Below are 25,995 nucleotides of genomic sequence, written 5' to 3' on the forward strand. Positions count from 1 at the left end.
ATCTGACCTTACACTAATGGCACATCTTAGAGTTGTCCTGGAGCTGTTCCTCTCCAAGTACTTTAGGGATTGGTTGATGTCAAAGCTCATGGAGCTAAAATTGGCTCCCAGATACTTCATGCCCATGGTACAGTGCATGGAGCTATAGCTCAAAAGAGGAATCTGCCCTTGGAGATTTAAAAACAGCCGTTTTGTTATGACTCCTTGCTATAACCTTTGTCATCTTGCCTTGAGGTTGTACAAATCAACTGTAGTCAAAGGACAGCTAAACTAGGTCAGGAGATGAAGGTGAGGAGGTGAATTGCAGCACAGGTACCCCCATCAGCTGGTTTACCATGTTTCTGATTAAAGCCATCATGTGGGACAGTCTGCATTTGTAGATATACCCTTTCTTTTGAATGAGATATTTTTCTTTTGAATGTATAAGAAGCACCTACTCCATTTTGGAGCTATCACAAGAAAAGCTGTGTGGCACCTTATAAACAAACCCAAGAAAAGATAAGAACAACAATGCCAATAACTGTTTGGGGTTTTTTTGGTGGTTTATCTCTATTATAGAGCTTATTTTGTGATTTATCTCTGTTACAGAGACCGGAGGGGTTCAGGTGCACTGGGAGGATGGAGGAATAAGAAAACTGTTATAGATGTCTCTAACTAGGAATTAATCCTAAATCATACTCACTGGAGGGATCAGCTGTGCTTACATAAGAAACCACTGTGCAGAATGTTCTAAATATAGATAACTCTTGCCTTAAAGAGCTTACTGTCCATAAAAGACAGAGAGAATAAGGGCCAGAGAGAAGCTTTGGAAATGAGACCTTTTGAAATGTTGAGTCACCATAACTTTATTCAGTACTGAAGATGATTTCTGCTCTCCTATTTCCCTGTTTTCCTTCAGCAGTGATCTGCAAGCTACCTCAGGCAGGTCTGCAAGTCTTAACTTCCATTCTGCTCCTTCACAGGAGAAGCTGTAATAGGAACCAGGCAAGTAGACTACGAAAAAATACAGAGCCACTATTATGGAAGAGTGTTTCGTACAGTGTAAAAGCAGCCTGGCTGACAGTCCGTGAAACCTGCAGTGAAACAGCTGGCAGTGCAGATCAGTCATGATGTCCCTCAGGTTCCCAAAAAATGCAGAATGTAGAGCTATCAGCCACTGCCAGCCATGCCCAGCTGCAGTCTGGGAGGCATAGATCAGCAGCCTCCAGCTAGAGAATCAAGGTCTGAAGGGACTAATCTGAGGACTACTGCAACTCAGTGATGGTCTGCAGCAAAGTTAGCCTCAGGAAGGACAGGGCAGTGAGGTGGCTGAACAGGAGCTGGCTCAACACAATTCCTACAAGGATGTGAAGGTGACAAAAACCAGGTTTGCTTCATTCGTATAAGTGAGACCTGCTAAAATTCTCTTTGTTCGTTCATTTATGTTGTACAGGCCAATTAGCCTGTAAGAGGAAGGGAACAGTATTTTTGTTTTCTATTCAGATAATCCTTTTTGCCGAGTCCTGCTACTGAAGACAGTTATCTGTATACCTTCAAGCAAAATGGGGATTTAAACATCAAAGTGCTAATTTAAATTCTGGAGGACAATCAGTATGGAGTCATCAAACCTTCCAGCAATTGTGCTTGTTTCTTCTTTGCTCTGGGCCTGATCCTGCACTCTCAGACACCCACAGCAACTGCTGAAGCCAGTTGGAGCTTTGACCAGGACGAAGCTCTGAGTAACACAATCGGTCCTTGTGCACAAAGGCACAAACCTAAACTGCTCTTCAGCCTTTTGACCGGGGCAGTCACCTGGTGTTTAGCTCAAATTAATTTAAAACTTGAAATCTTTGGGGTCCTGTTTGGCTTCTGCAAAGTTTCTTGTCCAGCTGACAGAACAGTCAGTCCTTGTTTTTCTCGTGGAAACTGCTGTTGTGGCTGGGAGCCCAGGCATCAAGAAATGCTGTGAGGCTGTGCAAGGCAAGGCAACAATGTCAGCTGTCCTGGTTTCAGCTGGGATAGAGTTAATTTTCTTCCTAGTAGCTGGTATAGTGTTGTGGTTTGGATTTAGTATGAGAATAATGTTGATAACACACTGATGTTTTCAGTTGTTGCTAAGTAGCGTTTATACTAAGTGAAGGATTTTTCAGCTTCTCATGCCCAGCCAGCAAGAAAGCTAGAGGGGCACAAGAAGTTGGGAGGGGACACAGCCAGGGCAGCTGACCCAAACTGACCAAAGGAGCATTCCATACCATATGAAGTCACATCCAGTATATAAACGGGGGGGAGTTGGCCAGGAGGGGTGGATCACTGCTTGGGCATCGGTCAGTGGGTCGTGGGCAATTGCATTGTGCATCACCTGTCTTTCTTGGGTTGTATTTCAACTCTCTTTTTGTAATCTTCCTTTTCATTATTATTATTATCTTTTAATTTTTATTTCAATTATTAAACTGTTCTTATCTCAACCCGCAAGTTTTACTTGTTTTTGATTCTCCTGCCCATCTGACTGGTGGGGGAGGATGAGTGAGCGAGCGGCTGCGTGGTGCTTAGTTGCTGGCTGGGGTCAAACCATGACACAGCTCACACCTCCACAGGTCACACCATGAAATCAAGCACATCCTTCAGCCAGGGCTTCTCATGCCTGGGGTCACTTTTTAAGCCAAGTCAGAAAATGTTTTGTGGTTTTTGTCTTTTAGTGTTTGTTTTTTAGGGCCGCAAGTGATAGATGTTAACATTTTAATATTAAAAGTACCTCAATTATCACAAGGCTGAGAATGGGGAGCGCCCAAATAATATCAAAATAGTGACTTTTGGCTTCTGTTTCCCACTGGGGAGGTGAAAACACATATGTCTTTGGTGAGGAGTACTGTTTGAGTCCTCTGCTGTTGCAAAATCATCCAATGCATTCAAACCTCTCTTCTGGTTCTGAATGGATCCTGATTTCTGTGAGCGTGTTCCTTCCTGATAAGTACTTGGGAAATAATCTGTGTGACCATATTCAGTCTCCAAGTCCCACAGCACTTGCTTTTGGCTGAAGTGGCAGGTTTTTAACATCTGTCTCTCATTGTCTGACTATATGAGGAAAGCTTCTTAGTCAGGAGAGCAGAAAAATAACATTGAATTGCCAATACCATAAATAAATCAGTACTTACTCTCATCTATAAATCTGTTCACATTTAAGCACTGGCATTTGTACATAGAAAAATCATTCCATAGACAGTTGTATGAATAAAACCCAATCCATGGGCATATTCATGGGTGCTGAAGAATGAGGTGTAGGCATGTTTGAGCTGAGCAACTGCTGCAGATTCAAATTCCTGCTTGCAGACACTGTCCTGGTAGCAGCCAGCTGTCTCCAGGTGTGGACTGTAGCTCAGAAGGACAGTTAAAACATGCCAAGATCTAAGCTGAGAAGGTACTGTACAACTCACTGTCCAATTGCTAAGGGACTTGATCTTAAATGTACTTTGCTGTTGACATTAAATTTCCTAGCAAAACTATCTGTTGCTAAGACATTTCTGCTAAAAACTGTATAACGCTCACCTTTCTCAGCCGTGCTGCATGGAAGAACACTTACCTCTATGAGCATGTACAAGGAGAGCAGCGTAATCCCAAGGTTATATACAATGAGGTGAGCCCTGAGAGAGAAAGGAGGCCTGTCCTTCATGAACTTGTTGCCCAGCCATATGCAGAGTAGGTATGCTCCAGTAAGGAAAAATGTGGGAAGGTAAGAGTCCAAAAGGAACCATCCTCTAACCCTGGCATCTGAAAAGAGACACATGCAGCAGGTAATTAAGAAGGCTGTGGTAAAGTATTGCTAAAATAAGGCAGATCACATCACGAAAATATTCTGCTAAAAGCATGAGAGGGAATCTGCCATGCTTTGCTTGCAAGAGCTATCCATTGCTTTTACCTCCCCAAACATGCATACTAATTCAGAGAATGTGTGCTGAAAACTGCATGGAATTCCCTAATAATTTAAGGTCACTTAAATCTCATTTTAACAGGAAAGGAAGAATGAAAAGAAGAAAACATTCTTATATGCTTTTTAAAATTTAACTTAATGTTTTAATATTCAATTAAATCATATCTTAATCTGCTCAATGGACAGTTTGCAGATAGTATTAAATAGAAAGCATGCATGTAAAGTTGCCAGTTCATATATTATTTTAATTCTGTATTTGCCATATAAGTATGAAGGTATATAACACTTGCTAGAAAACATTTATACAAGGGGAGGATTTTTCAAGAATGTTAAATATGAAAAACAAGTGGCAAATGTTTGCTCTGATTATCTAAGATCTTTGGCAAGGCAAGGGCTTGCTTTCTCACAGTTTCTGCCCCATTTGCCTGGTGCTGAACTGAAATATTAAGGTCAAATCCTGCTTGCCTTATTCACACAAGTAATCCCATTGGCAGTAATCAGATAGTTCAGTGTATATGAGCAAAGCCTAATCCTATATGCCAATCTGGAGGCACCACTGTGTTCTCCTATGAGCAACTGGATGTCATGAGCGAAAGGAGTGTGTTTTCTTTTTTTTTTTTTTTCCCAAGATGGAGCAAAATTTAGAGCTAATTTTCCACAGCAGCAATTTTCAGACATTTATCTATGAAAAGAACAAGGGGTATCATGGCTACTTTTTCAAAAAGGTTACTCTAAATCTGTCATGATTTATGGAGTAAGTGAAGAAATAAGTCCGTGAAAAGCTATTGTGCAGGTCACAGTAGTTCTTTCTGCTCTTAGAAACTGTTTTAAATTACCTAGTTTACTTTTTACAAAGACCAAGATTATATTAAAAACTGTAAAAGAAGAAAAGGTATTCACAGTGCATGAAAAAACATTTTACTATTTTTCCACCTGTGTTGAATTTGGAAAGGACTGGGCAACGGATGATGCACAAACCAAATGTGCCCAAGCATTTAACAAACTGTTGCTGATTTGCAATTTTGCTGTACTGTATTCTTTCCGACTATTCTTTCCTCAGAAATACATGCGTACAGGTATACATAAAGTGAGATTTTAAGTAAGTTAGAGTAATCTGCTTATGAACAGGGCTATGAACATCAGCTTTCTTTCTCATTACAGTCTCCCTCCACTTCCCACCTTACTTCCATCGCAGTGGCTGTAACACTCATCTGTTGGATTTGGGCTCCGCATGGGATGTTAGCTCTTTTGCAGGGAAGACTTTCAACCAGACCTGAGTTACCGTGGAAGTCCAGTGCTCTTCTGATTTTGACCCTCCTCCTGGACTCCCAAAAGCGTATGTTTTAGGAGCATAAGGATTTAATTTATTTAATCGGTATCCTAAACAAAGATGTAGAAAGCAGTCATGTCAGCAAGGCTGCTATCCAAAGAAGGGTCTCCCTATCCAAGGACTGCAACACTTGGTGCATAAAGGTTACTTGTACAAAGGCCAACTGGCATCAGTAGATAACAAAACAGCATGTTTGCTCAAAGAGGAAAAGTAATTGGAAGAGATGAGAATACAAATTAAACTAAACAGCATTAAATGCTGCCTGAGTATGCCCTCAGAAAGTTTTCACTCTGCTGTGAGTGGCCACAAGCATTTGGGCTGATCCATACAAAAGCAGAATTCGTGCGCTTGTTCAGGTCAGCATGTCGAGTATTTTTGAGATCTATACTATTTCCTTTTCAAGAGAAATTATTAAAACCTGTACTCTTACTGATTATTTTCCACTCCAACCTTGGTACCTTGAAGCGTAAGACAGTTATTGGCAGAAAGTGGTTTATAAACGGCAGCCAAGGAACGTGACTGTTTTGTTTCCACTTACACTTATCCCTGAATGACAAGAAGAGGGAGGTTTTTATGTGGCAGGAAGGGAGAGAAAGGGAACGTATTTCAAAAAAAGTTATCGGAAGGAGAGATCAAAAGTATTTCTGCTGACTGATGGTTCGATCTCCATGTTCAAGTACTATAAAGGTACGCTGTCAATAGGAGAAAGGATTATTTTTACAATGTTGAACCCACACAGCATCTGAATTTGAGACAAAGGCAGTGAATAAAGCCACAGTGTGAAAGCGCTGGACTACAGCAGAGGAAGGAGCAGGGGCCCACAAGCTCTGATCGCTCCGTGAATAAGCTCATTCACGGTCACTGGCCACGATGTGCCAGACCCTTGGGGTGAAATCTTGGCTCCTTTGAAATGAGTGGCAGGCCTCCCATGCTCTTTAAAGGTATCAGGCTTTTATCAGTGAGATTTAGAAACGTTTTGATTCAGGTTTCTGTATAGCTTTGGCCACTTGGTGTCTGAGTAAATTCAGACCTTTTTAGGTGCAGCGGGTAGATGGTTTTGCACCAATGCCTTGCTACTGCTCATACTCAATTGAGGAGAGGAGGAGTGCTTATTACTTTATCATAACTTTATTAAAATGTATTTATTCTTGACCACCTCTGTTTCTTTCACAGATAAAACAAGCAACCAATTAGCTAGATTTAGCTCCTGCAATTCAATATTCCTTAATTTTGTGTAACACCAAACAATACTCTGCAGATGAAGGTGACCCTGGAAAAATGCTTTCTTACAGAACAATATAGCTATTTCACTGTTTCTCATTTTGCCTTGAGCTGAGATAATCTCCTATCCAGAATAATATGGACCAACACCAAATTGTAAGACCGCTTCTTATTAAGAGATGCAACTGATGGGCATGTATATGGCTTCTGTTCCCTGATTCAAAGGACTTGGTCTGCTAGTTCAAAAGCAAACATTGAGGTAAATTTGTGTACAAAGTCCAGCTGACACCAGTGAAAAAAGGCACAAAATATGCCTATATGTAAATCAAATTCAGATCTTTGATAGTATGCCCCTTATTTTAGCAGTGCAGTACTGCAGCTGGTGTTAACCTGGTACTACCAATGTGAGCAGAGATTGCCTCTGGGGAATAGTGCATGGCTTTCTGTCTCTTCTTGTGCCCTCAGCCACATCTGGTAATGACGACTAAAACCAGTATAGCGATACCAGTATTTCAGGAGTTACTACCTAAAATATAAACCATAAATATGGGATTGATTTTCAAAAGAAGAGAGCACTGTTATCTATTGTTTTAAGCCATCCTGCTGCTGAATGAAGTGTGCACTGTGGATGAAAATTGGTGGAAAGAAAGAAGGGGAATGGTTTTTTGGTTTTAGACATTTGGGGAAGCTCTCAAGAATTCATTAGATTTTCATTTGTGGGGTCATTCTATCCAATTTAAAACTGTATGCAGTTTATTGTGAATTATTTATGTGTACAAATACATTGGAGGGAGCTATGTTATTCACAAAATGTGTGACACTGTGTCATTATACCACCAGTTAAATTAAAGATCATAGTGAAGAGGCACAGACAAACAAATGCTATTTTCAGCATTGATGTCTGGAGAGGGATGGTGACGTACTTGGCAAGCAGTACAAATAATACTTGTTTAACTAAAGTGCTTTCTAAAAGCCCGAAGGGATCTGTGTGGTATTCTGCATTGGATTAACTACAGTTCGTTCCTTCAAACAATTCGTTCTGGACCAAAAAGGAAAGAGGAATGAAGGAGAACATCATGTCCATTTGAAAAAAAAATAGTAGTACTTTTATGCTTGTGATCAAATTTCTTTGTTAATATTGTAGAAGGCATTAATAAAACTTATTCTGTTTTAGTCACTTCGGCTGCAGTTCCCAAGCTGTTCAGTGTTTCTTCACCAGATATCTTTCTTTCAAACTTCAGATGTACTGCAGAGATGATGGAAAAGATTTTGTAGCCAGCCAGCTAAGAAAAATGAGAATTTCTCGGTTTTAAGAATGCCACAGCTTTCTTTCATTTGTCCTCCTAATTAAGCAAGAACTGTTTCTGGGACCTGGAGGACATTATTGCAACAAAATGAGAATACATAAGCATATGTCCATCCACATGGGCAGCGGTTCTGGATTTAACCATGGGGAAAAGTTTGCAAGGCTATTCCTCAAGTTGAATGTTTAAGCCCAGCCCTATCAGCAGCAAGGTGGCCTTACAGGGACCTTCTCTGAAGACTGTCTAAGCTCCTGTCTTACCCCTTTCTTCTAGCTGCTTGGCTCTCTTAGCCCTGACTTTGATGCTCCGTCCTCACCTTGCCGTAGCCTTTCTCTTTCTTTCTGCAGTCCTATTTACGGTTTGTTTTTGGTTTTTTTTACTATTACTTGTTTCAGTCCTAACAAAGCATGAGGCACTTCCAAGCTACAGTTGTTCAAGTTATTCTTGTCCAAACTGTTTTAGAAAGCAAGAACAGGAAGTATAAAGATGTGTCTGTTCTCCCACCCCATCTATTGGTTTACTGAAATTCTGGATGTGATGCTGTGGGGTGCTAAAAGCCCTTTCTTGGTTTCTCTCTGAGCATCCTTCTGAATTAGGCTATTTGATAGGTAGCTGGACCAATCAATAACTGGATTATGAATAAGAATCAGTCCCAAAGCAGATCTTCCACTTTCAGAAAAATCCAGGCTTTCAATTTTTTTAATCTACATTAGGATGTAAAACTGAAATCCTTTAATATTCTCAGAAACAAAGGCCTCTCAAATCTAGTGATTTTTTTTTAAGTTTCAAAAAAAAAAATTGAGTTTCATTTCTTCTTTCACCTTCAGTATAATCTGTGATTGGTTTTAATTTGTATTACAGTAAATATTATGTCAAACAGTCAAAATAAAAATCTATTGGCTTTCTATAAATGCAGTGCATTGATAGATTTCCTACAATAATGGTGTGTCCCTGCAAATACTGTGATTCTGCCTAGTCCACATTTTTAATGAGAAATTATTCAGATAGAAGATTTTGACTGCTTCTGTTTATTAGAATGTTTTTGAGTGGTAATCTGGATAGGTATTATTTCCTACAAGGACTATAGGTGGAACAGCTTACCTCGAGGTCCAAACATATAGTCCACAAATGCATTTACTTCCCGGTCAAAATCTTTCAGGTACTCCTAAAAAATACAAAAAGGATATGTGACAAAGACATTATGTCATGGCTCACACAGAGAATACAATTAAAAAAAACCCCAACAAACTGGCAAAGAGCATGTCATGCTCAAGTATTTCCAAAGTATGCAACATCATGTCTACTTAAAAAAACCAAACCTCCTTAAAAATTTATTTAGGGCAGATTGTGGTCTAGATAACAATAGAGGCCTCGTTATTGGAAACTGCCCAAACCAGAACTCTTTAGGAAGGGAAATTAAGGTTTTACAAATGAAAAAGAACAAGTATCACAGCAAACCCATCTGTGAGGGATGTAATTTTCACTCTAATAAAGATGCTTTTCTGTTTGTTTTTGTTATGTTTTCTTAACTGAAATAATTTTTTCTGTAGAGAGGCGCTGGCGGTTCCTTTGGTAAGCTCCACAAAGCTGCCTGGTTGCAACCAGCCTAGTGACAGCACATCAGCTGAATATCTCAATGCTTTACAAAGGAAACCTTTGGGGTGAGCCAACTGAGATTTCTCTAAATCAGGCACCGAGCTCCTAAGAAAAGTCTGCAGGAGAACCCAGACCTCCAGTAATTAAGTTCAGGCCATGTAGGGAGGGAGGAAGAGGAGGGCTACATTACAGAGACATTGTGTTTTGAGGTCTAAGTCAACGAAGCTGCTAAACTGGCAGGCTTAGCAAATTTGTGTCTCTTTGTGACTGAGTTGGGAGCTAAGCCATGACCAACACAGTCCTTCCCTCAGTCGGATGTGGTGGCCTCTCCAAAATACTTCTTCCCAGATTCCAGTTCTGGGCAGTGGTTGCCTGCATGCTGGTGCCTGAATAACACTTTGCCACAAGCCAGGTTCTTCCCCTGCTCTGTTCAGCAATGCCCTGCTGTGCTTGATGAAGTAATGTCAGCACAGAGCAAACGCAGCCAAGCTGAGGAGAAAGACACAGAGTGATGCTGAGCATCTCCACAGGGCAAGAGCTGCCAAGGGCTGTGTGTGCCTTTGAATGCCAGATATCTCCACACCAGCCTGGGCTGCAGTCACCATTAGCAGATCTGGCTCGTGAAGAACCACATTTGCACCCTGGCAGGTCCAGCCCTGGCCTCTGCATTCCCCTGCTGGGGCTGGGTTGTGGTCTGGGCAGGGAGAAGCTCCTGGCACTCCCAAGCCCCTTGTGTTTCTTCCCCTCTTACATTTTGGTCCTCAAGATATTCAAAGTGGACAGATTTTGTGTGAATACCTGGGAGCAAGAGATTTTGCAGCATCCCAGGCTGTCTCTGCAAGATGCTGCTGCGTTCATCTTATCTTAAAAAAAAACAATAAAACCCCCAAAACTAAAAGTATATATATATTTGTTTAACAAAAAAATAAAGGCCTTGCTCTGGAAAAGGAGAGAATGAAACTGATGATTCACGATATAAAAAGATTTCTCATACTTCGCAGCACTGAGGAAACTAATGATAAAAACTGAGTGAAGTCCTGGAACCAGGACTGACTTCAGCATGCAACAATCCAACACCACACACCATCCTCCTGCTGTGCCCGACATCACCCGCTCGCTGCGCCACACCGAAGCCCAATTCCGTTCTGCCGACTGAGCGGACTTCGCACCATCCCTCCTGCCCAGACAGACTGTTATGACAGATGGAGCCCAAAATCATGGACTGAATGAACTCAACAGACATTTGACAGAGATGGCCCATAGACTGCAGGAATGATATCTGTGTGTATATATTAAAAGACAGGAAAAGTGGTGGTGATTAATTGGAAATGTATCGGAAAGTGTGGGATCTGGGCGTGACGTAAATGGTATAGGATAAGGGGTGGATATTGGTCTGGTTTTGGCTGGGACAGAGTTAACTCTCTTCTTAGTAGCTGGTACAGTGCTGTGTTTTGGATTCAGTGTGAGAATAATGTTGATAACACCCTGATGTTTTAGTTGTTACTAAGTAGCGCTTATCCCCAGTTCAGGACTTTTCAGTTTCCCATGCTCTGCCAGCCAGCAGGTGTGCAAGAAGCTGGGAGGGAGCACAGCCAGGACAGCTGACCCGAACTAGCCAAAGGGATATTCCACACCATGGAACATCATGCCCAGTATATAAACTGGGGGGAGTTGGCTGGGAGGGGCGGATCGCTGCTCGGGCATCTGTCAGCGGGTGGTGAGCAACTGCATTGTGCATCACTGTTTTTTTTTTCCCCTCCTTTTTTTCCCCTGTTCTTTTTTTTTTTGTTATATTCCTTTTCATTATTATTATTATTCTTCTTCATTATTATTACTGTTAGTGTTACATTTTACTTTATTTATTAAACCGTTATTATCTCAACCCATGAGTTTTACCTTCTTTCCCAATTCTCCTCCCCATCCCACTGGGAGCCGGGGTGGGGGGAGTGAGGGAGCGGCCGCATGGTGCTTAGCTGCTGGCTGGGGTTAAACCATGACAGTCCTTTTGGCACCCAACGTGGGGCCCGAAGGGTTGAGATAACAACAGATCTGACCAGTGAGTGTTAAAACAAATTTGTTATAAGCATTCATTATATTAGCTTAGTAGTCACTGGTCACAATGTTGATTTATTGGCTCTTAGAGTTGTGGCGCTTGTTCTTAGAGTTGTGTTATGTATCAAAATTAGCTTTTAGGAAAGGGTCCTGACTACTGCCCTTGGAGAAAGGCATTTTCTCAATTTCAGACAATTTCCTCAGCAGCCTAAGGATGGCTTCTGTCATAGGAGGTGGCTCTGTTTCCAGGTGCGGGACCTGTGCAAAAGATCTGCTTCCATTTTTACATCCTTGAGCTATGCAGTTTTTCTGCTATTATTTCATGATGAAAGTACTGCCGTTTGGGGAATGCCACACTGCTGTTTGTCTGTGATGTGTTCATCTGCTGCATTAATTTGAAACAGAGCTACTCCTGTGCTTGATGGTTTTGTGGTTAGACTTAACAGACTGCTTTGGAAAAAACACTTTAATGGATTCAAGTGACTTGTAGGAACGAGCATGCAAAGCTACTTGCTTTCATGCTTACATTATATAAACAAATCTTGCATGTCAAGAACAAAATAATAAGCCATGTATATTCCTTTTATATTAAAATGCTGTAGACAAATTACTCTTGGCTGCATTGAAATGGAAATTAGGGACTGAATTCTGCTAACAGTTAGATGGAAGAATTAGAATTGTAGAATAAATATTAAGGAGAAAGAGCAGAATGAAGACTTCAAAAAAAAAATAGAATCATAGAATCATTTAGGTTGGAAAAGACCTTTAAGATCATCGAGTCCAACCGTAAACCTAACACTGCCAAGTCCACCACTAAACCATGTCCCTAAGCGTCATGTCTACACATCTTTTAAACACCTTCAGGGATGGTGACTCAACCACTTCCCTGGGCAGCCTGTTCCAATGCTTGACAACCCTTTCGGTGAAGAAATTTTTCCTAATATCCAACCTAAACCTCCCCTGGCGCAACCTGAGGCCATTTCCTCTTGTCCTATCGCTTCCTACTTGGGAGAAGAGACCGACACCCACCTCGCTACAGCCTCCTTTCAGGTAGTTGTAGAGAGCGATAAGGTCTCCCCTGAGCCTCCTTTTCTCCAGGCTAAACAACGCCAGTTCCCTCAGCCGCTCCTCATAAGACTTGTTCTCTAGACACTTCACCAGCTTTGTTGCTCTTCTTTGGACACGCTCCAGCACCTCAATGTCTTTCTTGTAGTGAGGGGCCCAAAACTGAACACAGTGTTCAAGGTGTGGCCTCACCAGTGGCGAGTACAGGGGGACGATCACTCCCCTAGTCCTGCTGGCCACACTAGTTCTGATACAAGCCAGGATGCTATTGGCCTTCTTGGCCACCTGGGCACACTGCCAGCTCATATTCAGCCAGCTATCGACCAATACCCCCAGGTCCTTTTCTGCTGGGCAGCTTTCCAGCCACTCTTCCCCAAGCCTGTAGCGTTGCATGGGGTTGTTGTGACCCAAGTGCAGGACCCAGCACTTAGCCTTGTTGGACCTCATATAATTGGCCTCGGCCCATCGATCCAGCCTGTCCAGATCCCTCTGTAGAGCCTTTCTACCCTCAATCAGATCAACACTCCCGCCCAACTTGGTGGTGTCTGCAAAATACACCAAGATTGCTTTTTGCATAGGTTACTGTTTTCATTGATCCAGCTTGTGACAGTTGACCTCTTACACCTGGCTAGAATGAGCAGACAGCATGCTGAGTAGATGAGCCAGTCTAAAGTTAAATCTACCTCCTTATGAATGTGCTTAAATGACAAGGTGGGGACTTGTACCAGCTCCCAACCCTGCTCTGGTCTATCTTAATTAGCACTAGATCAATTTCGTGCCTGGTTTGCTTTCATTAGCAATTTGAGAGTAGAAATTTTTCTAGGAGGTGCAGCAGAAGAAACAAATATACTTCTATAAGAACGTCCCAGCATTTGCCTCCCTTTTAGTTTTTTGCAGCTTATCTTAGTTTACAGGAACAAAAATAGAGATTTAAAAGATACAGATTTACAAGGTTGTTAAAGACAATACATTTGTTTATATACCTAATACTAGTACTAATAGTTTGGGAAAAAAAAATTCTTACTTTAAAAAAGGTAGGTCATTTTGTGTGACTAGTCTTGTCACCTTCCTGGCAACACCGCTACAAGAGACCATACTGCATTTCTGGGTTTTAGAACATGTCCTTAATAGTGCCTCTGGGCAGATTAGACGCAAATGTCTTGCTCAACACGATCTGTTGTATTTCTAAAGAAAAGCAAAGAAAACCAGCCTGAACAAAACCACATGCTCAGACAACTCGCTTCTCTCTGGCAAATCACTCTAATAGCCTTTATCAATGAAGGTATTTGAGTTACAAGGCTAAAGATTAATGTGTATTTCATGTTTTTCCTTCTGTTGTACAGGACATTGCTCTGGGCATTGGCAAGGCTAGCAGTTTGGCAGGATTTCGGACAGTTTTGTGGGAAATTTATTTACCTACACCTATGAAAAAGACATTAGGTTATCTGAGCAAATCAAATAACCCAAATAGAAAGAAGGGGAGGGAGCATAAAGGCAATGATGGTAAAGCAACACAGAGAACTCTAATGAGTTTCAATATTTTTGCAACAGAAATGGAAAAAAGTAAGTAGCACAGTGTGCATATGTGAATTACTGTTTTCATGCTGATTGCACTTAAAACACTATTTCAAAGTCAGCAAGTGTGGAAAAAAATCACTTCTCATTCTATGCTTATATATCTTTGTTAGTGTTGGTCTTCACTAAGGGACGAAGGTCTACTGGTTTCCTAATAGCTTTACTAAAAAGTAGTATAAGCTATGCAAAAATTCTGTACATGCTATCTAAACAGTGCAGGTATCAAAATACCTTTGATTTGTCCAAAATACCTTTGATTTGTCCAAAATACCTTTGATTTCTCAAAATACCAATGATCTGTCTATAGGCATTATCTACTGCCCACTGAAAACACTGCCTCAAGTGATTTAAGTTTCTCTTTATATAGCTATATAAACCAGGCTACCTGGATCCAATATAAATGTGAAAAAACTCCTTTCTTTTACGGAAGCAAGTGGATGGACATGCCCCTGTCAGCTATTGTTCCCAGTGACAGTCTTCAAAAATCTCCCAACCACTACTTTAGCAAATTAATACTCCAGTCTAGAAACAAGTTGTTTATAGCCAAAGTAACTTGTTTGATCTTTTGGGAACAGGAATGACCACCAACAGGCTAGGGAGCCCACCGAAAGTCCTAGGTCCTAGTGGCTGCAGTCACAAACCCTTCAGAAAGAGAATTTGCCCACAGGAATGGGGTCTCCGTAACCTGTGCTAGTCTAAGGATGGATATTCTAAAATTAAAGGCTCCTTGAAATCCAGAGACAGCGATACCAGGCTTTTCTGAGCTGGGATGAGGAACTCATATCCAAAATGTTCTTCATATGCATAAAGTACTGTTACAAGCAATAACTGTGATTAAAAGAGAAATAAAAGGCAATTATTAAATATTGGCATACATGATGAGGTATGTTTGTGAGGCTTTTTGTTTGATTATGCAGATTTTAAATGGCTTTCTGAAATAAACTCCCTACAGATGAGTAAACTGTGTTCAATCTTACTTATCCTATCTGGAAACCTTTTGTATTAGTGGGGTTTTTTCATGCAAAAGCCTTGAATGGCATTCAGTATCTCAAAAATCTAAGATAATTTGTTGCTTGTTCCTACACAGCTATACAGAAATGATAATACTCTATACTATAAAAAGAGATCTCATTTCAGGCTTCAAACAAAAAAACAGAAATGGGTGCCAGCCTCTGCTCTCCAATACAGCTCCTGGAAGCAAATGTGATATTTGAAACAACCATGATAGAAAATACACATATCAACTGTACGGTGATTTTTATTATTTAGATGGCAACTTCTCCTTAATTCCCTGAAGATTTGTGCTCTGTAAATAGTCAGTGACTGAGCAGTACTGGAGTTAATCTGAATTTATCAGCATGTTTAAAGAAACTAATTTTAGATGCCTGCACATATTTGGATATACAAATATTAAAGAAGTTTTGGAAAACTGTGGTGTTGGTTCCAGAATGGCTGAAATAGGGGATAAAATGAAGCAAAGGGAAGTCCAAGTTAAATCTCAGGACTGTGGCATAACTGCTTATAAAGGAAATTATTTAGCTTTTTATTGCTTGGAGAATTTAGAATTAATCTGGAACAAAGATGTACAATGGGGGACAATTCTTCATCACAGATTGTTTCAGACCACCTTCTAGGTTTTTGTCATCTTTATCTTCTATGACTTGTGTGTTACATCTGTAGGGGAAATATGTGTATAACAATCCCTAAAGAAAGCACTTCTTTAGGGGTTATTATACACAAACAGCAGAGAAAGATGAAGCTGAAGGCAGAAAGGTGAGCCAGAGGCTGCGATGTATTGTGTCACTATAGCAAGGGGGTATTCAATGAAATTGGGAGACAGGACATCCAGAAGTTGATAATAAACTATTGCTTTATGTAATTTATAATTAATATATGGAACTCACTGCTAGATAATCTCACTGAGAGTAGGAACAAGCTGGAGTGAGCTCATGAGAGAAACAGACAACTAGCTGGGGGATGAGACTGCTTCGTCTCTGCTTCGTCCTATGGATGCACAGGGAGGGAGGGAGGGAAGGAAAAAAACAGCTAGAAGGGACATTATCTTAGATCCTCTTTTTTAGCATTTCAGATTAATAATTTCAAGAGACAGAAACTGGGCTCCTTATTTGAGATGGTAATTTGTGTCTCCCGTGTTCTGGGACATTCTTTCAACTCCGATGGCTGACCAAGATTAGGGGCCAGCTACATCACAAAGCCTTAATCAGCAGCACAGCTATATTGCCAGAGGTCCCAGTAGAAGCACAGCCCTCCGACTGTGGTAAACTGGGCTGGCTAAAGGGCTCTTTTGCCAACGTAAGATGCATCCACGTGGGATGTTTTTGCTAGTGTAGCAAACTCACTGCCAGATTCCTTCCCAACAAGTGGCATCATGAAGCCTGCAGAATTTTGTAACGATCTGTCCTACAAAGGCACGTAATTTGGTGTGACAGGAGTGACCGAAGCTAAGCAGTACTGCAACAAGGGAAGTTCTGCTAGTGGTCTGGGTCCAGAGAGGTGCCCATATAATATGTGAACAATGTTTAGTAATGCTCCTATTTTGCAGAAGATAACCAAGAATAGCTAATAGAAAGAACGCTGATGACTCCATCTAAAGATATAGTCATTATGAGTCCCAAGAGAAGAGAGAACTGTATCTTTGGTTTGGAAATGCAAGTTGTATAATACATTTTAATTTAATGCAAAAATCTCTGTTTGAAAAATACAGTATGGTGGAGAAAAAACAAAAGAAGGCTGTTCCAGCTTTAGCACAGAAAATAAAAAATGAATGGTCTTCATATATTTCTCTTCCTATTTCCTTTCTTCTAAAAGCTTTCACAATAAACTGTGAGCACTCCAGGAGAGAAAGATATTGTTATTCTGGTCAGTAAATTATTTAAAAGACTTCAAGAACAGCTTTGAAGGTAACAAAGAATAGCACTGCTTATTCTTGAGAAACACATAGTATTTCTAAAAGATTTCAGTAAGAGCCATGTCTGGTCTGAAAACAATTTATTTGATTTTCAATGTTTTTCAATGAGATTACATTTTATTCCTATTATTTTCTCATACTATGTAATATATGCTCCATTCCACTACTAAAGCTTCCACATGTATGTGCAAATGTCTGGACAGTTTCCAGTTGATATTACCAAATTCAGCACTTTTTGTGACAAAAAGGGCAATATCTTTGCAGCTGAGGGTTATTTTTGCATGTATTTGGAAATTAGTGGCTGCAGGTTGGCATCCTGTGCAAGCCTGGTAGCTTGCAGGCCTGCCTGTTATCTGACAGAGTAAGCCAGTGGGGGAGCTGATTCATCAGACAGGCTGGTTTTCTCCAGAGGGGATTGAGAACAGCTGTTTGAACAGTGATTGCAGCCAAAAGTGCTGAACACCTTCTCCTGTGCTGATTTAGTCACCGCAGAGAAAGCTGAGTTGATGATGGTGTTACTGAGGGTGAAAAGATAAGGGGAAGGCAGCTGCAAAGGAAAGGGAGGCTCACAGATTTTGCCTCAGTAGCGGCTCAGGTTACGCTACCTGCAAGAAAATGCTATGTTTTCAGTGGCTTCCTCAATAAGAAGACTGGCTAGCAATTTTGGATATGAAAAATGAATGGAAGGATGTAAAGTTTGGTAAGCATAGAAAGACACAGCTAAATGTAGCCAAAGGTTTTATCTTCAGCAGTTACTGCATTTGGGCTAAGTGGCTTGACTTTGAACAACAGATAAGATTTTTTTTTTTTCCCTGAAGTATATAGTTTCTCCTTTGTCCTATGTTCTTGTAATTTTCAAGTGAGGGCACTTGTGCCTAAAGGTTCTCTTATTCTATTGCTGTTCAGAGAAATTCACCACATGGTTTAGCAATGCCTGCAGGAAAGGGGTAGGCTGCTAGCAGTATCTGCACCAAGCCTGAAGCAGAACATTTGACTTGCCTAAGTTACCAGGAGCGTTCTGAAAGATGCTACTTACACAGGCAAACTGAATTTCTTCAATTTCATCTTGATTTTTAGTTCTGCATTCTCTCTACTCGAACATACCTTGCAAGGAAGAGTTAAATTTTCAAAGAGGTCTGGGGTGCAGCATTGTGGTGCATGATGCTGAGGTGTCTTGATGAGCTCCATGGTCCCAAGTGAGATGTCCAAGCTCCCTATGCAAGGCACAAGACCTGGGTACCTAGCTCCCTGTGCTGCGCAGACAGATGGGCTTCAAGAGAGTGCGGGAGGTCCCTTTCTGGAGGGTGGTAACTAAGCAGCTGGCTGCCTCCCCCTGCTTGCGACTTACAGCCGGTGACTGTTTCTGGAGCTGGGTACCTACACAAGTCTTTCCCCTTGCAAACACAGCCACGATAAGAAAGTGGTACCTGTGTACAAGCAGCAGCCAGTGTGCCAGGTGCTCCTGTGATACCGGTGTTCACACCTGCCCTCTGTCTACTCTGTCAGTGGGCTTTCAGCTTGTATTCGCCATCTGCCCTGAGCCTCAGACTAGCAGATAATTCTGGAATATATTTTTCTTCATTTCTTCTGCTGCAGCTCTTGTCTCCCTAAGAAATCCTTCAGTATATGTCTGAGCAGGGACTAGAATCCAGATGTTGAGATGAATGATTTCAGATCCCGTTTTTCCCGTTTCTTTGGTGGCTGACTATGCTCAGAAATTTAGGGGGATGTGCCAGCCCAAGCAGTTAGGGAAGTCATAAAAAGATGTGAGATACGAGTTCAAGTTAGGTAGAAGAGCAGTTTGAAGCTTTGCCTCCCATATAACAGGTGAGGGCTGTACATGTTGAATTAATGGGAACGATAAGGTAGTGGGCTTGACAGCATCACAAGTACCTAGTTTTGGTCTGTATGTGGCAATCTCAAATCCAGGCTTAGAAAACCATGTCCCACAGGGGAGGGAGGGCAAGGAAGGCATAGCTCAAGAATGCTCCCAGGCTTTTGGAGCTCAGACCAGTATAGTTGTATACAGAAATACAGGTGCTGTTACTACTGGAAACACAAACAGCTGGAGAATTTAGAAGCCTCCAACATCATGTAGCATCTGGGTTCTAAATTTTGGGCATAGGTACCCTGAAAAAGAAGTTCAACGATTGAAGGAATAAAGCCAACAAACAGCCCTGTTCAGCATCTAGTTCTCCCTTCACATCTACCCCTGCTTTGCCAGCATTTTTGTAGGGCTTGGTAGTTTCCTAGCATATGTGCTTCAACCAAGCAAAAATCTAGTGTCATGATGCTGATATGTGTCAGATTTAAACTGCAGTTTTGAAAAGGAATCCAGAAAAATGGCACTTCAAAGCATAACTGCTAGCCTGTTGGGTTTTTCTCTTGGTTTACTTTGACTTAATGTTAGCCATTTGCTGTATTTTTATTTTCAAAGTCATTCCGCTTTACCTCTAGAAACAAAAGCATCACTCAAACTGCTGCTTCCATCCTGCAGTTGCAGTCAGTTTAAAAAAAAAAAAAGAAAGAAACCAAACTGGTTAGTATTTTGTTCATTAATTACCCTTACTGCAAGCTGTCTTCATTAGGCCTAGGCTGTAGAAAAATCTTAAAATGAACAGGAATCTCTCTGTGAGACCAGCGAAAAGGATCCAGAGAATATATTCCTTGATCCAGTCTGGACTGAGGACTGCAGCATTTGTGCCTGTTAGTGTTGGAAAATAAGGACAATAGTATGTCATCCCGTATTGTAAAATCGCACCCTCAGCATGCCTGTGCTCTGTAGCAGACTGCAAGGACTGGTGTTGGGGATCTGCTGTACAGGGAACCCCACATACCCCTTCTTTTCTCCCACTAGTGGTTTTTTGGGGGTATTGCTGGGTTCCAAAGGCACCTTGCATAGTACCTTCAGTGACGCTATGTAGACTACTGATTTCCAGGCTAATTTTCTAGGGAAAGGCAATTCTCTATCAGATCTCTTCTTATCCTTATGCTGCCTGATAGCAAGGAGAGTGGAGTTCTGCATGCTGCCTCCCATAGCTTGTCTGTGAGTCCCAGTACGCTGAGGTCTTTGGAATGTATCTGCATATCTCTCTGAAGGGAAAGGGCTTCTTTGGGGCTTGAAGGCTTAGAGATGTGGCCACTATACATTTAAGCAGTGGCAGTCTTGAAATCTTACTTTTTCCTTGGAGTGCAGGCAGAAAGGAGGTCCTAAACATGCTCTGTTGTAAGGGTGAGGCTCTTCAGTTGGTTTCTCCCACCAGCTGCTCCCTGAATGTTCAGGAATAGTATTTCAGAGTGCCTTTTCTTCTGTATCAGTTTTCTTCATTATTTCATGTAATCCCAAGCTTATACTCAATATTAAAACAGTCTCTGCCCTGCCAGAGTTGATTGCAACAGTTCAGCAGAAATCTTTCCTCTTGATAATATACCTCTCTTCTTTGGGGAGTTAGAAACTGTTTTTTTGGCAAATGTGCACCTAAACCAAGTTTCCCTGTGGTCTCCATGTACCTCCGGTGAATAACGTCACCTTTATGCAGTTCCACTTGTGTTGATGGTACTTTTTGTGGGTGTTTCCACCCACAAACCAGACTGGAATATTAAAGAAATACGAACTGTGGGCCTGGGAGACATCTGTTCTCATTGCCCAGGGTGGAGAAACAGCAGAGAGTCTCAAACCAACAGCTCCTGTGTGCAGATCTAGAGGCTTCCACAGAAAAGGGTAAGGCCAGAAGGGACTTGGCATAGACCTGCCCTGAGTTAATTCCCATTTTCTGCTAAAGCTGCTAGTAGCAGAAAGCAAACCCCATCCTTCGGTATCTGTTCCTGTGTTATCTTCAGTATTTTAAATAAAAGTGCTTTCCTTCTGGTGAATGGGAAGCAGATGACTTTGAGGCTTGAAGGCTGAGAAACTTCCACGTCCTCCTCTGTGGAGTGTGAGTTTGGGTGGCCTACATAAGAGTCAGAGGACACGGCTCTCTTAACAACCCCCTGCTTAGGCATCTTACGGCTCTCAGAGTATTATTCACAGAGAGCATTAAGAGAAACGGTGACCTACTAAAGGCAGAGCCTTTGCTGTGCTGCCCACGTGGCACTCATACCTGTCACACTGTGGAAGCAAAGCCCTTTGGTGAGCTTGCTCATTGCCCCCCAAAACAGTGTGCGCTGTGCAAGGGGCTCCCTTTCTTCATGCGGACTGAAATGGGTGCCTGATGCAATTTGCTGTTGGTAGAAATGCACCTTCATCACTGAGTTTAATACAAATGGCACCGTCTGTCAGAAGCAGACAGAGGTGCTAGGAGAAGAGGGCTTAGTGATGGGAGAAGCAGTATGTTTCCCCATCTCCCTTCTGCATCTCGGCCCAGTTTCCAGCAATGCTTAAGTCGGTCATAGTGGAAAAATACACCTGCAGAGCTGTGCAGCTACAGCGTTCCCTCTGACGGGGGAGTTTGAAATACAGCAACAACCACAGTCATAGTGGAAAAATACACATGGAGAGCTGTGCAGCTACAGCGTTCCCTCTGACGGGGGAGTTTGAAATACAGCAACAACCACAGGCTCCAGGTTAATGTGCTCAATGCTAACAGAAAGGTAGCAGGACATATCAAAAACAAGTTGAGCGCACGTTTCTCTCAGAGGTTCAACGCCTTTGATTTCTGTGCAGAGACCTGTTGTTACTGATGGTTACCGGTGAACCTGCCCTTTCTGGGAATCGGGGCAGGAAGGGAAACACCTCTTGGGCTTGGCTTCTCTGCCTGCAGCGGTTTGTCCTGGAGCGGAACGGGGTACACGCCTGCTTCAGGAGGTTTCTGAGGTCCAGGCAAGGCTTCAGCTGGTCACCTCAGGATGGGAGACTGACCCAAGGAGACCAGCTATGCTTGGTCTTTCACACAACACGCCTGCACTCCATCCTGCTCACAGTCATAACCTCAGCGCAGATGCAGACCCCACGTCAGCTGTAATCCATCCCATCCTTACCTGTAGCTGCAATATCCACCCTCAGTTTTGACTTTTTTCTTGGTTTTTACAGGTGTGAATCTATAGGCAACCCTTGCTGCTGCTGTGATGCTTCTCTAAAACAAAAGCTTATGGAATGATAAAGTTTTCTTGCACATAAGGTGGTTTTGGGAAATGCAATAGATGATAACCCAATGCAATGAAAGGCAAAAAAATTAAATTTACTTTTGGGCTTTCCTAACATTCACCTTTCTAAAAAATTGTCATATAAAATGAAGATCAAACTGTAAAATCTTTGTGTGTGTGTTTTCATTCTCTCTTCCTTACTAACAAAAAATACCCTGCTTTTTTTTTTTTTTCTTCCCACTCCAAGAGACTGGGTTTTAACTCTTGATGCTATAAGGCTTCACAAACTATCATAGTTCTTGCATCTCTCTGAAAATGCTAGGTTCTAGCTGTAGTGAAGTAGAATAGCAAGTTCTGCCTTGTACTGCTAAATTTATAGCAATACATGAAGAAAACCCAAAACCACTTTAGTGCAGTTGTATTTGCAGAGTGAGTAGTGCAGCATTTTACTTGGTGTAAAACTCCTGAAACCGGATTGCTTGGCTTTGGGGGTTGCCGTCAGAAGCAGGCACTTTGTGAGCACCTCAGTTCTGCATGACAGGCCTTCACAGCCAGGAGACTCCAGAGAAACACTCTTGTCTCAAGCTTTATCAGTTGTTGGTTGATGGTTGGTATGCTCCTGTAGGAAATGGGAGTTTGAGCTGTTTTCAGCTGAAGAGCCAACATGCTCCAGGCTTTTCACTTCTGGAGAAATGGCACCAATATTTAGGCTCCTTCTGCTTTGGGATTTTTAGTTTTGTTTAACAAGAGGTCTCTCTTCACTTGGTTTTGCAGTCCTGCTCAGTGCTACGCACGCTCATCCCACACATGGGAATAAGGACCTAGGTAGAGGAATATCTGCTTTATGGCTTCTGTCAGGACTCAAATCAGGTTGAAGCACCATCAACATCAAAGGTAAGTTGTAAGTATGTGAGCTATTTCGGACATCAGTCTTTGTTTCTGGACTATGCAACCTGTTAGGAGTCATAGAAAATACTAATTTCTCACATGAAATAAGCTAAGTCTTATTTTACCAGCCACACTACTGTCAGGTCGTATATCATTGTGAGATAAATTGCTTTTGCAAAATTAATCAGTTGTTTGGTTTTTTTTAAGTACAAGGAACAGGAATTTGGAAGGTTTCTGCACTACAATTGCATGGGTTAGAATGAAAGTGATTTAAGAACCCATTAATATTTACTTGGTTTCCCAAAATCTATACATAATTTAAGTACTTGAAAGCATTCAGCCTATTACACATTTTTCATTGTTTTATCTTGTAAAAGGCTGAGTGTCACTTTGTCTCCAGGATGAAAAATTCCCTTTCTGGAACCACCGCTTGCAGGATTTCCCTTCTACAATTTCCAAACTTTTTTTGCTGTGTTCTTTACAGTCATATTAAGTAATTGCTAAAATAATATTTGGCAATTGCAGCACTCAAAATAGAACTCATCTGGCCTTAAAAGAAGAGCGGAAAGGAAGGGTGGCTGCTGTGGCCCAATTTGCAGTATGTGTCAGTCATGTACACTCCCGAGAACTGTATCTTTATAATCCATCCTCTTGCTTGTTATCAGAATTTCAAAATGAAACTGTCACCAAAGCAGATCAGTGCAATCCTTTTAAAAGTAATCCTGCTCAATTCTACCTGCTACACAGGGGAACATCAGCTTAACTTGTAATTAAAGAAGATTTCTCTAGGGACACCTCAGATGTGGCCTGTCAGTTCTCAAGAAAATGGTAGCAATTATTGACCTAATTTTTCCTTTGCTCTAGCAATCAGATTTAAAATGACAGTATGACCTGAGATGGAGCATAATTCCCATCAGTGACAATGTGACAAGACTGTATGACTGTGAGGGAATAAACAAAAAGGAAATTAGTCAAAAATGAAAGGGTAGATAAAAAATCTGCCTCGTTCTAATAGCCTGAGTGAATAAATCACTTTCTCAGGCAAAGCAACAATCCTTGGGTCCTGGCTTGAATAAGAGAAAGTTTCCTTTGGAGCAGGAAAGTCCATAAGTTACAAGCAAAGAACCCCAATGAGTTTTTTTTAGAGAGAGGTTAATTCTGTTACGGTTGCTTCCTTAATGGTCTGTTCAGCTCTTGTTGACTTTACAAGGCATTGGGAAGACAGATCAGTATCAGAATTAATTTTACATCAGCAATACGAAAGCCTGCACAGCTTAACATACCTGCTTCTGAACAACTAGACTTGGTAAAGGATGCCTAACCAAACTACGTAATGAAAAAGCAGCGTATCACTTCTCATTATATAAGAGCAAGGCAGCCAGCTGCACTTTGAGAAGCATAGGAAAATAATTCTACCACAGCAAGGGAGGGTAATTACCCTTTTAAGGCTTTGGATTTACCAGATGATTTGTTTCCGGAACAGAATATTCCCTAAAGATGTGCCTGGGTATACAGCGTCTGCCCAACATGTGCCATGTATGCAACTACACAGTTTTTGCAGCAAAAAGCTTGCATCCTAAATTTAGACCCATACAATGAATAAACAAGATGGGGACAGGGAGCAAATGAAATGGTAGGGGAGAATTACAGCAACAAGTTTACAAGGCAGCTCAGTTTTCTCAGTATGCCATATCTTGATAATTTTGTTTTCCTCATTATTTGCAGACAGATTTTGTCACTGCTGAGCAGCTGATTTCATAAGTTAGTGTAATGCATGCAGGGCTTTATTTTGTACTTGGTGTACATGTTTGGCCATTTTTGTGGAGAAAGCGATAAAGACAAACAGACAACATATCCTTTCTAGCACCGTGAAAATCTCTTAGTTCTCTACTGTAACAAACTTCAAGATGCAAGATGAATAGAAGATCCTAAGCCTCTGCACAGGATCGCATGGCTTGTTGGACAATGAACCTTAAAAAAAAAAAAAAAAACAAACCACCCCAAAAGCAAAAGCTCTGGTTTTCCCACAATCCTGGCAGCGCAGTAAGACAAAGGGCACTCTATGCCGAAGAAGTAGGTTTTTTGGTTGCCGTCCCAGATGTCTGCAACGTTAACACTGTGTCCCCACGGCGGGGATTAATGTGCAAGGGACTGCCTGCCCCTCCTGTTGCCGGCAGGGAGGATCAAAAAGGATTTTCTAAAATGTGTTCCCTGACCGGGGCTCTCCCCAGCTGAACAATTTTGCCTGAGTTTCTTAAACAGCTCGTACTAGTGCTGTGGGGCACTCGCCTACTGCGGGGGACAAGATAGGAGTATTTGAAAACCCGTGTGGGTAGCATTTCTAGTTCCTCTGGGCTCACATAAAAGTAGGGCTGTGGGGTTCCTCTTTAAAATACAATAAATTAAATGAAAAAAAAATATAAACATACAAAAAATAAAATAAAGCCTTAGGGTTTTTTCTTTATATGTTACTTTGACAGACAATTGTCAGCAGCCATTCAGAAAACTCTAAGTCAGCAACTTAACTTGTAAAATATTAACTAATTAATTTCTTAATTAAGACTTTTTCCTGCAACGCTAATTCCCTTTATAGACACACTTTGCTAAGGACAACAGTGGCAGAAGATTGACTGCAGCCTGTGAAGCATGTAACAAAAGAGAAAGATTCTGAGAGCTGTTGGCAAAACTGACAGCTATATACATATATGTAATTAATACCTGTTTTCAAACCAAACCAATAACTGATTCACCTAGTCAGGATGTAGGGGGTAAAATAGCCTTCTAATACATACAATGCTAAAGGTACTGTACATAAGAAAATGAATGAAATGCAGCACATCTTGTTTGCATCACTTAACTGTGTACTGTATTTATAGTCAATGTGTTACAAATTTCCGAAGTTCACTACTATTAATTTCATGCTCCTAAAGTATTTTAAAATTGCCATAGCTACTGAATGTATACAGAATGTTAAGTATAAAAACTTCTAGGAGCAAATAGACAATTATAGCATAGGATACCTTAGTTTTTCAGAAAAAATAATGGTCCT

General features: G+C 41.4%; 1 protein-coding gene across 1 annotated transcript in view; it reads right to left on the minus strand.

Annotated features, from left to right (window-relative positions):
• ELOVL2 (ELOVL fatty acid elongase 2) overlaps nt 1-25,995 on the minus strand; it is a 46,426-nt gene that overhangs the window by 16,961 nt on the left and 3,470 nt on the right. Inside the window, exons 3-4 of the mRNA XM_050890896.1 lie at nt 8,861-8,924; nt 3,557-3,744 (exon numbers count right to left, since the gene is read on the minus strand). Of these exons, the coding sequence (XP_050746853.1) occupies nt 3,557-3,744; nt 8,861-8,924 (252 nt within the window). The remainder of the gene's footprint in view (nt 1-3,556; nt 3,745-8,860; nt 8,925-25,995) is intronic.

The sequence above is a fragment of the Gymnogyps californianus genome, chromosome 2, assembly GCF_018139145.2.
Source record: "Gymnogyps californianus isolate 813 chromosome 2, ASM1813914v2, whole genome shotgun sequence".
NCBI classification, from domain to species: domain Eukaryota; kingdom Metazoa; phylum Chordata; class Aves; order Accipitriformes; family Cathartidae; genus Gymnogyps; species Gymnogyps californianus.